General features: G+C 42.3%; 1 protein-coding gene across 2 annotated transcripts in view; it reads right to left on the bottom strand.

The window, feature by feature from the left end:
- The window catches only part of LOC309833603 (activator of 90 kDa heat shock protein ATPase homolog 2), a 29,638-nt gene extending 16,680 nt beyond the window's left edge, over positions 1-12,958 (bottom strand). For both annotated transcript variants that reach the window (XM_082672024.1, XM_082672025.1), the window contains exons 1-2: positions 12,806-12,958; positions 11,401-11,591 (exon numbers count right to left, since the gene is read on the bottom strand). In XM_082672024.1, coding sequence (XP_082528150.1) covers positions 11,401-11,591; positions 12,806-12,885 — 271 coding nt within the window. In that variant the 5' untranslated portion in view covers positions 12,886-12,958. The remainder of the gene's footprint in view (positions 1-11,400; positions 11,592-12,805) is intronic.
- Between the last annotated feature and the right edge of the window lie 509 nt (positions 12,959-13,467).

Below are 13,467 nucleotides of genomic sequence, written 5' to 3'. Positions count from 1 at the left end.
CTGACAAAGTATTAATCTCCAAAATTTACAAGCAGCTCATGCAGCTCAACAACAAAAAAACAAACAACCCAATCCAAAAATGGGCAGAAGACCTAAATAGACATTTCTCCAAAGAAGATATACAGATTGCCAACAAACACATGAAAGAATGCTCAACATCATTAATCATTAGGGAAATGCAAATCAAAACTACAATGAGATATCATCTCACACCAGTCAGAATGGCCATCATCAAAAAACCTAGAAACAATAAATGCTGGAGAGGGTGTGGAGAAAAGAGAACCCTCTTACACTGTTGGTGGGAATGTAAATTGATACAGCCACTATGGAGAACAGTATGGAGGTTCCTTAAAAAACTACAAACAGAACTACCATATGACCCAGCAATCCCACTACTGGGCATATACCCTGAGAAAACCATAATACAAAAAGAGTCATGTACCAAAATGTTCATTGCAGCTCTATTTACAATAGCCCAGAGATGGAAACAACCTAAGTGTCCATCATCGGATGAATGGATAAAGAAGATGTGGCACATATATACAATGGAATATTACTCAGCCATAAAAAGAAACGAAATTGAGCTATTTGTAATGAGGTGGATAGACCTAGAGTCTGTCATACAGAGTGAAGTAAGTCAGAAAGAGAGAGACAAATACTGTATGCTAACACATATATATGGAATTTGAGAAAAAAATGTCATGAAAAACCTAGGGATGAAACAGGAATAAAGACACAGACTTACTAGAGAATGGACTTGAGGCTATGGGGAGGGAGAAGGGTAAACTGTGACAAAGCGAGATAGAGGCATGGACATATATACACTACCAAACGTAAGGTAGATAGCTAGTGGGAAGCAGCCGCATAGCACGGGGAGATCAGCTCGGTGCTTTGTGACCGCCTGGAGGGGTTGGATAGGGAGGGTGGGAGGGAGGGAGACGCAAGCGGGAAGAGATATGGGAACATATGTATATATATAACTGATTCATTTTGTTGTGAAGCTGAAACTAACATACCATTGTAAAGCAATTATACTCCAATAAAGATGTTAAAATGAAAAAAAAAAATTCCAATGGCATTTTTCACAGAAATAGAACAATCCTAAAATTTGTATGCAACCACAAAAGACCCCAAACAGCCTAAACAATCTTGAAAAAGAACAAAGCTGAAGGCATCATACTTCCTGATTTCAAACTATATTATAAAGATATAGTAATCAAAAGAGTATGGTATTGGCATAAAAAGCAGGTACACAGATCAATGGAAGAGAATAGAGAGTCCAAAAATAAACCCATGCATATGTGGTCAATTAAGCTTTGACAAAGGAGTCAAGAATATACAGTGAGGAAAGGACAGTCTCCTCAATAAATGATGTTGAGAAAACTGGCAGCCACAAGCAAAACAATGACACTGGACCACTATCTTACACCATACACAAAAAATTAACTCAAGGTGAACTAAAGACTTGAACCTAAGACCTGAAACCACAAAAGCCCTAGAAGAATACAAAAGTGATAAACTCCTTGACAATGGTCTTGGCAATGATTTTTAGATTTAACACCAAAAGCAAATATAAACAAGCGGGACTAGTCAAACTAAAAAGCTTCTGCAAAGAAAACCCAACAAAATGAAAAGGCAACCTACTGAATGAGAAAAAATATTTGTAAATTATGCATATGATAAGGGGTTAATATCCAAAATATATAAGGAACGTATAAAACTCAATAACAAAAAACAATCTGGTTAGAAAATAGGCAGAAAATCTGAAGAGACATTTTTCCAAAGAAGACATACAAATGGCCAACAGGTACATGAAATGGTGCTCAACATCACAGAATTATACATCAAAAGCACAATGCGATATCACCTCACACCTATTACAGTGTCTTTTATTAACAACTTATTGACCAGAGATGTATTAATATGTCTTTTGTTACCTGAACGTTATTGACCGGAGACGTATCAATACATTTTTAGAGAGTGATACAATTAACATCACCTTGAAAATTTGTTAGAACTTAAAATTGATCGAGGGTTCATTAATCAACTTATGATTGTCGTTATCATTCACATTTTTCTCTGTTAGGTTTTTGTTCCAACCTTGTGTATATTATAAATGCAAGTTTATTACCGTAAAATTTTCAAAAATGACACATCGTGAAATTCTGAGTGAAGAATTTTTTGGTCAATTTTATGCAGATACTTTCTCTGACTGTCCGAGCAACATATATACTAGTGTCTCAGAAGATGATAATTCTTCAGAATATAGTTGATTCAGACGATGTGAATATTAGACTAACAAAAAGACAAAAAACCTTAGTGATTGATTCTGATATGAAAAGTGAAAACGAAACGGTGCTGGAGAATGCTCCTTTGCTTCTACAGAAAAGTGGATTGAAGACATTTCATGAAAATTAGAAGACTTTACAGGTGTGTCAGGTGTAACCACTGAATGTAATAACCCGAAACATAACAGAATTAATTTTGTTTTTTGGCAATAACTTTTTCGAGTTGGTCGCTTCTCAAACACACTTGTATCACCAACAGAATGAAAAATCATATAAAGAGTATGGTAAGGCTTTAAAATGGACTGATGTAAACAATAGTGACACGAAGAAGTTTCTTGGATTAATAATTTTGATGGGACAAATAAGAAAGTCACACTGGAAAGAATATTGGACTGATCCCTTACTTGAAACACCTGTCTTTCCAAAGATTCTGACGAGAATAAGGTTCAAACAAATAATGACAGCTCTTCACTTTAATAACTCAGAAACTCCACTTGCTACAGACAGAATTTCAAAAGTTAAACCTCTTTTAGATTATTTTCTACCAAAATTTCAATCGATCTATGTACAAACAAGAGCTATCACTTGATAAGGCAATGATAAAAGTGGAGAGGACAACTCAAGATTCAAAACCTATAATCCCAGAAAACTTACAAAATATGGAATTTTGGTCAGGATGGTTAGCGAAAGTGAAACTGGATATATATGCTACCTTGAGATTTACACAGGTGAAGGAAAGAAACTACAACAATATTATCAGTCCTACAACCTTATCTTGGTTCACAGCACCATATGTACCAAGACAATTATTACAACAGTGTGTCCACATCTGAAACACTGTTGAAAAATAAAACCAGAGTTTGTGGGACTATAAGAGAGAATTGTGGTCTACCAAACCAATTAAAGGAGAAATCTAAAATCTACAGGAGGAGAAATGACATTCTTATGGAAGGGAGAAGTGATTCTTCTTATATGGAAAGACAAGAGGCTAGTCCGCATGGTGACAACTATTCATGATGCCTCCATAACATCTACAGGAAAGGAAGACAGGAGGACTGGCCATCAGAAAACTAAGCCCACTTGTATATTAGAGTATAATAAATATATGAGGGACTTCCCCAGTGGTACAGTGGATAAGACTCCGTGCTCCCAATGCAGGGGGCCCGGGTTCGATCCCTGGTCAGGCAACTAGATCCCACATGCATGCTGCAACTAAGAGTTCGCATGCCACAACTAAGGAGCCCTGGAGCCGCAACTAAGGAACCCGTCTGCCGCAACTGAGCCCACGTGCCGCAACTAAGGAGCTGGCAAGCTGCAACTAAGGAGCCCACCTGCTGCAACTAAAACCTGGTGCAACCAAATAAATATTTTAAAAAAAATAGAATCATATCAAAAACAAAACAAAACACAACAAAAATGTATGAAAGGAGTTGATTGATCGATCGATCAATATCTGGCAAACTTCAATATCCTCCAGAAAACTCGAAAATGGTATAAGAAAGTGGGTTACTGTTTGAGTAATTACAGTTTATTCAACGCATTTAAAATTTACTGTAGCCTTAATGCACATAATAAAATGACTTAACAAGCAATTTTTGTTAGCAGTAGCTAGAGAATGGGTAACTGACCAGTCTGGTGAATGTAGTGGTAGTCCCACACCTGGTGCTTCTTGTGGCATTTCTAAAAGAGCCCCTCCACAAAGATCCACCTTGTTGACTATCAGGTAAAATAAAAGAACATATTCTATATGAAATAATACCCACAGGACTAATAAAAAATGACACCACAAAGTGTAGAATCTGATCTTCCAGGAGAAAGCACAGTGAAAAGTATATTTGTAATAGATGTTCTTTCCCCTGCACAGAGGTGCCTGCTTTACTGCCTATCACACTCTAACGAAATAATAGAATGCTTTAGTAAGACATGTACTAAGTTTCAAATAAATACATTAAATGAAAAAAAAGTTGTTGATATTTACTCAAACACAGGTGTTTCAATATTCACTTACATAACAAATTGCCAGCCACAGGCGTTAAGTTTCTGCAAAAATCCCCCCATCAGTAATGTGTTAAAAAGAGAAGAAATAATGAGTGTTGGCAAGGATGTGGAGAAAAAGAAATCCTTGTGCACTGCTGGTAGGAATGTAAACTGGTGCAACCACTATGGAAAACAGTATGAAGGTTCCTCCAAAAATTAAAAATAGAACTACCATATGATCCAGCAATTCCAGTTCTGGGTATATATCCAAAGGAAACAATAACACTAATTTGAAAAGATATATGCATCCACATGTTCACTGCAGCATTATTTACAATAGCTAAGACATGCAAGCAACCTAAGTGTCCGTCAGTGGAAGAACAGATAAAGAAAATGTAGTACATACACACAATGGAATATTATTTAGCTATAAAAAAGAAAAACACGCCTGCCAATTGTAGCAACCTGGATGGAACTTGAGGGCATTATGCTAAATAAAATAAGTCAGAAAGACAAATACTATTTGATCTCACTTATATGTGCAATCTAAAAGAAAAAAATAAAACGAAAAACCGAAGTTGGACTTCCCTGGTGGCACAGTGGTTAAGAATCCACCTGTAAATGCAGGGGACACGGGTTTGAGCCCTGGTCCTGGAAGATCCTACATGCTGCGGAACAACTAAGCATGTGCACCACAACTACTGAGCCTGCACTCTGGAGCCCGCGAGCCACAAGTACTGAGCCCGCGCACCACTACTACTGAAGCCTGCGCACCTAGAGCCAGTGCTCCACAACAAAGAGAAGCCACTGCAATGAGAAGTCTGCACACCACAACAAAGAGTAGCCCCCACTTGCCACAACTAGAGAAAGCCCACATGCATTAACGAAAGACCCAATGCAGCCAAAAATTCATTTTAAAAAAAGAAGAAGCAATTAAAAATAAAATCCACAGTCACAGATACAGAGAACAGATTAGTGGTTGCCAGAGACAGGGTGGTCGAATGGGTAAAACGGGTGAAAGTGGTCAAAAGTACAAATTTCCAGTTATAAAAATAAGTCATGGGGATGTAATACACAGTATGGTAATTATAATAATACTATATTGTATATTTGAAAGAAAGTAAACCTTAAAAATTCTCATCCCAAGAAAAAAGAAAATCTTATAACCGTATGGTGATGAATGTTAACTAGACTTATTGTGGTCACCATTTCTTGATGTGTACAAATATACAATCATTATATCACAAAATGAATATAATGTTGTATGCCTATTACATCTCAATTTTAAAAAAGGGATAAAGATTAGAGCAAATATAAATGAAACATGGGACTTCCCTGGTGGTGCAGTGGTTAAGAATCTGCCTGCCAATGCAGGGGACACGGGTTCAAGCTCTGGTCTGGGAAGATCCCACATGCTGTGGAGCAACTAAGCCCATTTACCACAACTACAGAGCCTGTGCTGTAGAGCCTGCAATCCACAACTACTGAGCCCGTGTGCCACAACTCCTGAAACCCACGCACCTAGAGCCCATGCCCCACAACAAGAGAAGCCACCGCAATGAGAAGCCTGTGGACCACAACGAAGAGCAGCCCCCGCTCACTGCAACTACAGAAAGCCTGTGCGCAGCAACAAAGACCCAATGCAGCCAAATAAATAAATAAATAAAATAAAATAAATGAAACAGAGAACAGGAAAACAATAGAAAAGATTAATAAAACAAAGAGCTGGTTCTTTGAAAAGATAAACAATTATTGACAAAACTTTAGCTAGACTAACCAAGGGAAAAACAGAGGATCCAAATAAATAAAATTAAATATGAAAGAGGAGACATTACAACTGATACCACACAAATACAAAGGATAATAAGCAACTACCCTTAACAATTTTATGCTATAAAACTGGACGACCTAAAAGAAATGGATAAATTCCTAGAAACATATCACCTACCAAGCCTGAATCATTAAGGACTAGAAAGTCTGAACAGACCAATTATGATTAAGGAAACTGAATCAGTAATCAAAAAAAAACTCCCAACAAAGAAAAGCCCAGAATCAGATGATTTCACTGGGGAATTCTACCAAACATTTAAAGAATTAACATCAATCCTTTTCAAACTCTTCCCAAAAACTGAAGAGAGGGAACATTCCCAGACTCATTTTAAGAGGCCAGCATTACCAGGATACCAAAGCCAGTTAAGGACACTACAAGAAAAAATTACAGGGCTACTCAGCCATCCAGTGGTTAAGACTCTGCGCTTCCACTGCAGGAGGCCCAGGCTTGATCCCTGGTCGGGGAACTAAGATCCACATGCCACACAGTGTGGCCAAAAAAAAATAAAGAAAAGAAAAAGAAAAAATTACAGACAAATATACCTGATGAATATAGATGCAAAAATTCTCAACAAAATACTGGCAAATTGAATTCAACAGCACATTAAAAGGATCAAATACTAAGATCAAGTGGAATTAATGCCTGGGATGCAAGGATGGTTTAATACCCAAGTCAAATGTGATGCATCACATTAATACAATGAAAAATAAAGATAATATGATCATCTCAATTCATGCAGAAAAAGTATTTGAGAAAATTCAACATCCACTGATAATAAAAACTCCCAACAAAGTGGGTATAATAGAAACATACCTCAACATAATAAAGGCAATATATATGACAAGCCCACAGCTGACCTTGTACTCAACGGTGAAATGTTTGAAGCTTTTCCCCTAATAACAGGAATAAGATAAGGGTACCCACTCTCACCACTCCCATTCAACACAGTATTGGAAGTCCTAGCCAGAGCAATCAAGCAAGAAAAAGAAATAAAAGGCATCCAAATTGGAAAGGAAAAGGTAAAATTACCTCTATTTGCATAGCACATGATCATATATACAAAAAAATCCAAGAGACCATTAGAACTAATAAATAAATTCAGTAAAGTTTCAGGATAGAAAATCAACATACAAAAATCAGTTGCTTTTCAATACACTAACAATGAACTATCTGAAAAAGAAATAAAGAAAACATCCCATTTACAATAGCAGCAAAAACAGTATATACTTAGGAATAAATTTGACCTAGGAGGTAAAAGATCTGTAGATGGGAAACTATAAGACACTGATGAAAGATATCCCATGTTCATGTCTTGGAAGAATTAATATTGTTAAAATGTCCATACTACTTGGGAGATTGGGATTGACATATATACACTAATATGTATAAAACAGATAACTAGTAAGAACCCACTGCATAAAATAAATAAATAAATTTTTTAAAATGTCCATACTACACAAAGGCATCTGTACATTCAATGCAATCCCTACCAAGATTCCAGTGGCATTTTTTTTTTTTACAGAAGTAGAAAAACCAATCCTAAAATTCACATGGAACCACAAAACACTCTGATAGCCAAAGCAATCCCAAGAAAGAAGAACAAAGCTGGAGGCATCACAATTCCTGATTTCAAACTTTACTACAAAGCAAGAGTGATCAAAACAGTATGGTACTGGCATAAGAAAAAAACATGTACCAATGGAACAGAATCAAGAGCCCAGAAATAAACCCATGCATATATGGTCAACTAATATATGACAAGAGAAACAAAAATACTCCATGGGTAAAAGATACTACCTTCGGGGCTTCGCTGGTGGCGCAGTGGTTGAGAGTCCGCCTGCCGATGCAGGGGACGGGGTTTCGTGCCCCGGTCCGGGAGGATCCCACATGCCGTGGAGCGGCTGGGCCCGTGAGCCATGGCCACTGAGCCTGCGTGTCCGGAGCCTGTGCTCCGCAACGGGAGAGGCCACAACAGTGAGAGGCCCGTGTACCGCAAAAGATAAATAAATAAAGATACTACCTTCAATAAATGGTGCTGGGAAAACTGGATATTCACACGCAAAAGAATGAAAATGAATCTTACACTATACACAAAATATACACTATACACAAAAATTAACTTGAAATGGCTTAAAAACTTAAATGTAAGACCTGAATCCATAAAACTCCTAGGGAAAAAGACAGGGAAAAAGCTCCTTGATGTTGGTCTGGGACTACTCAAACTAAAAAGCTTCTGCACAAGCAAAAGAAACAATCAACAAAATGAAAAGGCAACCTACAGAATAGAAGAAAATATTTGTAAACCATATCTGATGAGTTAATATCCAAAATATGTAAGGAATCATACAACTCAATAGCAAACAACCAAACCAAAACAAAAAATACCATTAAAAAGATGAGCAGGGCTTCCCTGGTGGCGCAGTGGTTAAGAGTCCGCCTGCCGATGCAGGGGACACGGGTTCGTGCCCCAGTCTGGGAAGATCCCACATGCCGCGGAGTGGCTGCGCCCGTGGGCCATGGCCGCTGAGCCTGCGCGTCTGGAGCCTGTTGCTCCGCGGCGGGAGAGGCCACAACAGTGAGAGGCCCGCGTACCGCAAAAAAAAAAAAAAAAAAAAAACAGATGGACAAAGGAACTGAAGAGACATTTATGCAAAGAAAGTATTCAAATGCCCAACAGGTACCTGAAAAGGTGTCCAACATCACTAATCATCAGGGAAATGTAAATCAAAACCATAAAGAGATAACACTGTACCCCTGTTAGAATGGCTACTATCAAAAAGAGATAACAAGTGCTGGTGAGGATGTGGAGAAAAGGGAACCCTCATGCACTACTGGTGGGAATGTAAATTGGTGCAGCCACTATGGAAAACCATATAGAGGTTCCTCAAAAAATTAAAAATAGAATTACCACATGATGTAGCAATTCCACTTCTGGATATATAGCCAAAGGAAATGGAATCACTATCTCAAAGACATATCTGCACCCCGATATTCAATACAGCATTATTTATGGTAGCCAAGACATGGAAACAACCTAAGCACCCGTCGATGGATGAATGAATAAAGAGAATGTGGCATATTTACACAACGGAATATTATTCAGCCACAAAAAAGAAGGGAAATCTTGCCATTTGTGACAACATGGATGATCCCTGAGGGCACTATGCTAAGTGAGATAAGTCAGAGAAAACCAAATAGTGTATGATCTCATTTATATGTGTAATCAAAAAAAAAAAAACCAAACTCACAGAAACAGAAAGTAGACTGGTGGTTGCAAGGTGGCAGAGGGAAGGGTGGTGAAGGTGGTCAAAAGACACAAAGGGCACATATAACTTCCACTTATATGATAAGTAAGTTCTGAGGATGTAATGTGCAGCAGGGTAAGCAATACAGTATTATACACTTGAAAACTGCTCAGACAGCAGATCTTAAAAGTTCTCAACATACACACAAAAAAATTGTAACTATATGAGGTGATGAATATTTTAACTAACCTTATTGTGGAAATCATTTTGCAATATACACATATATCAAATCATCATGTTGTATACCTTTCACTCATACAATGTTATAAATCAATTATATCTCAATAAATCTGAGAAAGCTATAACTTTAATATAATTAAAATTTAATTAAAAAAAAAAAAGGAAGACCAGAGTACTGTCTCCTCCCCAGCGGGTCCCACTAGCCACCTCTAGGATTAACTACTAGAGGAGAAAGCACACGGGGTCAGGGAAGCCCTGTTCCGTCTGCCCTCTGGCTGCTGCCTGGGAGTTGCTGGGTCTTAACCTACAAAGGAGCTGGTTGCTGCTTTAAGCTAAGGGAGATGGAAGCGACACAAGACCATGAGTTTCCTTGGGGACCTCAGAGCCCCTGTCTTGAGGAGCTGGATGTGTAAGGAGCCAGATCCTGCTATGATCCAGCCAAGAGCAGCCACTTAGGGAGCAACTGAGAGCAAACCCCAAGCCAGAAGGTTTCAACGCACAAGTGGGACTGCTTTTGATGCTCGCTGAACATTCCCTGGGCTCTGGCCTGGCTCCAGTTAGCAAGACAGCCACTAGGACAGAGGCGCAAGGACAGCTCACCAGGCAGCTCTCTAACCCAAACTCTCAAGAAAGAAGCTGACACAAGCTGAGGCCCAAACACAGCACCATCCTCCAGAACCAGATCTTGCCCTCTCTCCTCCTTTTCCTTTTCCCTTTGTCTTCATATCGATGGTTATTTCAACAAATATTTATTGAGTATAGACGGTCCACCCAGCAAGGAGCCAGGCACCACGGGAGAAATTTATTCATTCAACAAACACAACGTTTCAGACAGTGATCGAACCAAAACCAATCAATCCCTGACCCAAAGACCCAAAGAATGAAAACAACCAAAATGTCTATCAACTGATGAACAGATAAAATGTGCTACATCTATACAACAGAACGTTAGTCAACAATGAAAAAGAATGAAACATGCTACAAGACAGATGAACCTTGAAAACATTATGTCAAGTAAAAGAAGCTGCTCACAAAAGACCACATACTGTGTGATACCATTCATATGAAATGTCCAGAACAGGCAAATCCATGGAGACAGAAATTAGATTAGAGGTTGCAAGGACTGGGGGAGTGACTGCTAACAGGTACATGGTTTTGGGGGAGAGATGAAAATGTTCTATAATTGACTGTAGTGATGGCTGCACAACTCTGTGAATATACTGAAAACCAGGCAATTGTACACTTTAAATGGGCGACCTGTACGGCATGTGAATTATATCTCAATAAAGCTGATATTTTAAAAAATCTCTGCCCTGATGAACGGGGAGAAAAGGGGAATCCAGAACAATAATAATGTAACCATATGTAGTGTGCCAAATATCAGTGCTTTGGGGAGAAATTAAGCAGGGAAGGGAAACAGTACAAGGAAGGGATCTGAAACTGTCAGAGAATGGAGACAGATGGCTTTACTCAGGATGCAAACCTGAAAGAGCTTAAGGAGCCAGCAGGCACCTATTGAGGGGAAGAGTACTCCAGGCAGCAGCTCCAGGAAACGCTAGTGCTCACAAATGCCTGGCAGATTGAGTCCAGCTGACGGCTAAGAGCCCTAAAGAGCTCTGAGTGCTGGGAGAAAGGGAAGCCCACAGCTGGTTGGACAAGGAACTCCACATGCAGTTAAGGGTGTCCAGAACTCCAAACACCAATTCAGGGCCCCATAGCAGGAGTTCTAAATTTATCTGTTGAATGAATGACTAATGAATCAACCAACTCTGCCCCAACACAGCCCCCAGCCCCACCTGTACCTGGAGGACCCTGTTACCTTTCCAGCCCAGTTTGATGTTCCACTCATAGAAGAAAATCAGCTTTCCTTTGCGGCTGCTGCAGGAAGCCTCGCCTTCCACCTGCTTCAGCTCACTGATCTCGCAACGGCCAGCCTCATTCTCCACAGCAATGCCCACCAGGAGCTCACGGAGCTTCCCCTTGGACCAGCTGGTGGCATCCCGCTCTGTCCTAACGAGGGCCAGAAGAAGGGCAGAGCTGTGGATGGAAGCCCCCACTGGTGTCCACACGCCCACTCTGGGGAATCAGGGTAATGCCCTGGCCCAGTCCAGATCAGCCCAATTCCTCTCAAGCAGCTGTTGGGTGGTACTTTGTCTTAAAAACACTGGTTTATTTGGGGGAAAGGAGGTCTCGAAATCTCACCTGGTGGAAATGGAGGGGTAAAGCCTGGGCCACATGAAAAGGTAATTATAACTGAAATACCTTTTATCGTAATAAGACAAATTATCAAGTGTTTTCACACAGATATTATCTCATACAATCTTCCCAAATAATGTTCCCATTTAAAGGGGTGGAAATGAGCAGAGAGAAGTCCATTAAGTGTCCACGGTGACAAGGCTGGGAAAGGAGAGGTCAGCTCTTCCTAACCCCAAGCCAGGACTCCCCCAGGGAAGGATGCCCTCACAGGCTAAGGCTTTGCTCTGCCCTGGACCTGCCTCAGCATCACCTTGATGGCCTTGAGATAGCACAGCCCTCAGAGGAGCAGAGCAGAGAACATCACTTCCTGAAGCTCTGACTGAAGAGTGAGGGGCAAAAATCAGCCCAAGCTCCATATGAGATAGAAAAAGGATGGGTAACTAGTAAGAACTCCTAGAAGGCAGGGCTCACCAGAGACTCATCAAGTTAGATGTGGAGTTGAGATCCAAATTCCTGTTCTTTCCAATACATACGTAACACACACACACACACACACACACACACACACACACACACACACACACACACTTTCTACCTTCATTTTAACTCCCCCAAACTTCAAGGGGCTGGGGGGAGGGGCGGCGCGGGGAGAGCTTCTAAGGTCAGAGACTGACGAAGCTGAAGCGGTAAGTCAAGAATGACTTCTATTCCTGGGACCCAACCCAACTTTCAAAAAGAGGAAAGTGAAGTCCCAGAGCCGGTGCAGATAAGACACCGGGTCTTCAGGCTCCAAGGGCTCCGCAAGCCCTGAGGCTAATGACGAGCATCTGCACCTGTGCAGCCCCCAACCCTCCCCACTCCCCCGGCCCGAGGCCCACCACGGCCCGGGAGGCGCCCCGAGACACCCGGCCGCCCCTGCACCCGGGTTACAGGGCGCCGGGCGCTCGCAGAGGGTCCCCACCCCCACCCCGCCGGCTCTGGAGGGAGGAGGCCCAGACGCCGCGGCCCCGGCCCCTGCCCGGCCGCACCAGTGCCAGTTGTTCACGTTGGTCCCGTCCTCCCGCTCCTCCACGATCCAGCGCGGGTCTCCCTGGCCCCACTTGGCCATGTCTGCGCCGCGGCGCGGCCTCAGCGGAGAACAAGGAAGAGCCGCGGCAGCACTACGGCTCCGTCGCCGACGTTTCCGGCCTTCGAGCCCAAGATCAGAGCGTTCGCAGCGCCCAGAAAGTGCCAGAAATCCCCGCCCCCTGCGCCACCCGGCCCCGCCCGCCCCGCTCGCCCCGCAGCGGAGCTCCGGGAGAGCTGGAGCGGGGCTGTTTCCGAGGGGCGGGGGCGCGGGGCGGGGCCCGGAGGGTGGAGAGGGCGGGGGGCGTCTGGGCTCAGGAAGCCCGCCCCCGGGAGGGGGTTGGGCCCGAGGCGGGTGCGGGCCAGGAGGGGAGGGGTCGGGGCCCAGGAGACCCGCGTTGGGGGCGGCGGTGGGTAGGCTAAGGGTCCGAGCCACGGCGCTGGGCGGGGGGCGACCTGGGAGGCCGGGTGGGGTTTGCGGAGGCCTTCGGCCCCGCCGCGGGTCTCGCAAGTGCACGGGCTGGGGAAGGCCGGACGCCTCTCAACGGTTCGTTATTATTACTGCAGCGACGACCTTCAGTGCTGGCAAGCGGGGCGTTGAGTAAGGGGCGCCTGAGAGTTGCAC

This window comes from Grampus griseus (genome assembly GCF_964374135.1).
Source record: "Grampus griseus genome assembly, chromosome: 15".
NCBI lineage: Eukaryota > Metazoa > Chordata > Mammalia > Artiodactyla > Delphinidae > Grampus > Grampus griseus.
The sequence above is the reverse complement of the archived record's forward strand: the minus strand, read 5'-3'. Positions and strand labels throughout refer to the sequence as shown.